The 2,914-nt window shown below is 49.2% G+C and overlaps 1 protein-coding gene across 2 annotated transcripts in view; it reads left to right on the plus strand.

The window, feature by feature from the left end:
- LOC106811364 overlaps positions 1–2,914 on the plus strand; it is an 18,258-nt gene that overhangs the window by 2,638 nt on the left and 12,706 nt on the right. For both annotated transcript variants that reach the window (XR_001394139.1, XM_014814949.1), the window contains exons 2-3: positions 780–911; positions 1,859–1,957. Coding sequence is in view for 1 of the 2 variants with exons in the window: in XM_014814949.1 (XP_014670435.1) it covers positions 780–911; positions 1,859–1,957 (231 nt within the window). In the remaining variant the exon portion in view is untranslated. The remainder of the gene's footprint in view (positions 1–779; positions 912–1,858; positions 1,958–2,914) is intronic.

A 2,914-nucleotide genomic window follows, 5' to 3' on the forward strand; every position in this document is an offset into this window, starting at 1 on the left:
GTTGTTGTGTGTGTCGTGCGTTGTTGTGTGTGTGTGTGTGTGTGTGTGTGTGTGTGTGTGTGTGCGCGCGCGCGCGCGTGTGTGTGTGTGTGTGTGTGTGTGTGTGTGTGTGTGTGTGTGTGTGTGTGTGTGTGTGTGTGTTCGTGATGTAAGCAATATATGGTTGTCGGATATATAGTAAGCCTTAAAAATTGCACCTCAGACGAACCTTTCGGCATATGATATGCTGTGGCCTAGTTGAAATCTCATGGCTCAAGGAACGCACGCACGATACCGATTGTAAACGGTATCGTTGGTCTTGTCTTGGTCTTGTTTTTGGACTTGTATCATCTGGTCTTGCCTTGTTTTGGTTTAGATCTTGATTTAGTCTTGTCTCCGGTCTCCTTTAGTAATAAACTCATAATAGTTGCTGGACTGTGCACTCCATGGTTCTCGCACAAAGAACACTCGATACAAGTGATGAATGTCGTTACATATCAATTAGACAGGGCGCGTTTGTTTAAAGAAGATGAACTCACTCAGGAATATGAATTTCAAGGCCTTCATACATCTCTCGGCAGGTGTGGTGATGGAAATGTAATCTCGCGGTAAGACATACATATAGATACGTATCGCTGCTATTTGTGTACACAAGAGCCATGGATGCGTGAGCAGCATGCATAATCATAAAACCTGAACTAACAGATTGATGAGTTTTTTTTTATATGGGCAGTGTTAAGCTGACGTCAGAGAGGGCCTACTGCAACCTTCGATAATCGTAACGTTTTGAATGCCGACAGGTGGCGCTGAGTCAGATTTCGGCGCAGACGACGCCCGAACACTTTCTCATCATCGACCAGCACAACATGAACGCCGTCGCTTGCCGCCTGAAGGGCCAGTCCGCCAATGACGTCACGTACGGGCAGCTGAAGGTAAAACCACCCCCTCCACCACGCTGATACTGATGACGTCATGAAGATGACGTTTCATCGAATAATACCCTGATATGGGAAGTGCTCGCGCGCGGTGTAGAACAGCGATCGCGCGAGGTACGGCTTTGCGAGGGTGCCGCGCGTTATTCTCTTAATTTTACGTTTCCGCTGCGCGGCCGCTTGCTTATTACGACGGCGCGCGTAGTTGTGAAATGTGCAACCGGGCGATTTCGACGTGCAAAGGACGACGATGTATTCACCATCAAACGTGTCCGGTGTCGCGCGAGTCCTTGTCCGCCTCGCCGATCACCGAGGCGTCATTAACGTGGCGTAGTCAACGTGACAGGTAAACGGGCAAGGTCGTAAGGTTGCCGCTAGCGCGAGATCGTCTGCTTTCATGATTACAGCGAGAGTGTTCGGCGCGTTACGGCTGTGTATACTCGCTAGGCGACCGAGCGGAGTAATACAGGCATGGGAAGGTTTCAATAGTAAATAAACACGAAATGTATTTACTATACCACAGTCTTAATGGTTACCAACTATTGGTAATAGAGTCCCGCATATGCACATCAGACGCTCCTCTGAAACGCACAATTTTACCGCACGCATGCCACTGTACACAAACACATTGATTTCTCTCATAATACTGTTTCTGTGAGTTTGTGCACTGTGGTGTGCGTGCGGTAAAATTCTGTGTTGCAGAGGAGCATTTGAACGCCATTTACGTGGAATTATTAGTTGATGATAAAGACTACATAAACATCGAGACTTTGGTAGTGAAAACATTTCGTTTTTATTTACCATTATTTTATTATGGAAACGTTCCCTGCGCCCCGTGACGTTACTTAGGGAGGCGCGAGTCACATCGACGGCTTTCGTACTGAAAAGTACGCAGTCGAGTATCGAATTGTATCGCCGCGTGAACAGCGCTGATAATCTGCTTCCAGGTGGTGCAGTTGTGCGACGGAGTCGACGACTGTCTAGGCGGCGCTGACGAGCAGCCGCGAGCGTGCAACTTCAAAGAGAGAGCGACGATGATGAAGAAGGTAAGAACATAAGAACATCGCTGTACTCTTCCCACCCGCGGTCCAAACCATGCACCGACTATAACCGCCAGTAGCCCGTACAGTTTGTGAGCATCTCGCATAGCTATCGCGTGGTCGCAGTATCCAACCCCCACCATCCGAGCTACGTAAACATTCCGCATCATCAGTCGGTAGTTTACATGCCGTAGCACCTCGCACTTAACACCGTTTCTTTTCACGCGCGCGACGAACGCCGTTCGCGTGACGATGGGAATTGCTGACGCTACACGGTCGTATACGCCGGGCCCCCGCGAGCCCACAGGCTAGTGCTAATTGCACGGTAGCAATGAGAGTAGCGCGTTGACACTCACTGCCGCGCGCACGCTTGCTGCTTATATATCTATCTATATCTATCTATATATATATATATATGCCGTCATAACCGCCTCTATTTCATACACGACAAGAGAAGTCTCTTCTCTCTCTCCCTGCCCGAGGGAGGGTCAACCTTCTCCCTCCGTGCCCGAAGGAGATTCAACCTTTTCCCTCCGTGCCCGAGGGAGGGTCAACTTTCTCCCTCTGTGCCCGAGGGATGGTCAACCTTCTCTCTTCGTGCGCAAAGGAGGGGTCTCATGCTCCGTTGCATGTTTGCGCCACAACTCCATGAGTTTTATATCAGTTCAACTAAAGCTGCTATATATGCTCGATAACACAATTGTAATCAACGATGTAGAATTCGAGCCACGTACCTGCCGCTTCCTTCATTAAAAATAAATGACAAATATAGATGAAACAAATAAATAAATATCTCCCCTCTCTTTGCACACAGACATAGGTGGCGCCACCATATGTGGCACGCACGTCGGTTATACAGGGGGCGGCGCACTGCCCCCTAGTGGGGGAAGCGAGCAGCAGTGTTTCGTCGGTGGAGCGAGAGATTTGCTAGGATAGCTGTTGCTGCTGGGTGTGTGTGTGTGT

The sequence above is a fragment of the Priapulus caudatus genome, unplaced genomic scaffold, assembly GCF_000485595.1.
Source record: "Priapulus caudatus unplaced genomic scaffold, Priapulus_caudatus-5.0.1 Scaffold531, whole genome shotgun sequence".
NCBI classification, from domain to species: domain Eukaryota; kingdom Metazoa; phylum Priapulida; class Priapulimorpha; order Priapulimorphida; family Priapulidae; genus Priapulus; species Priapulus caudatus.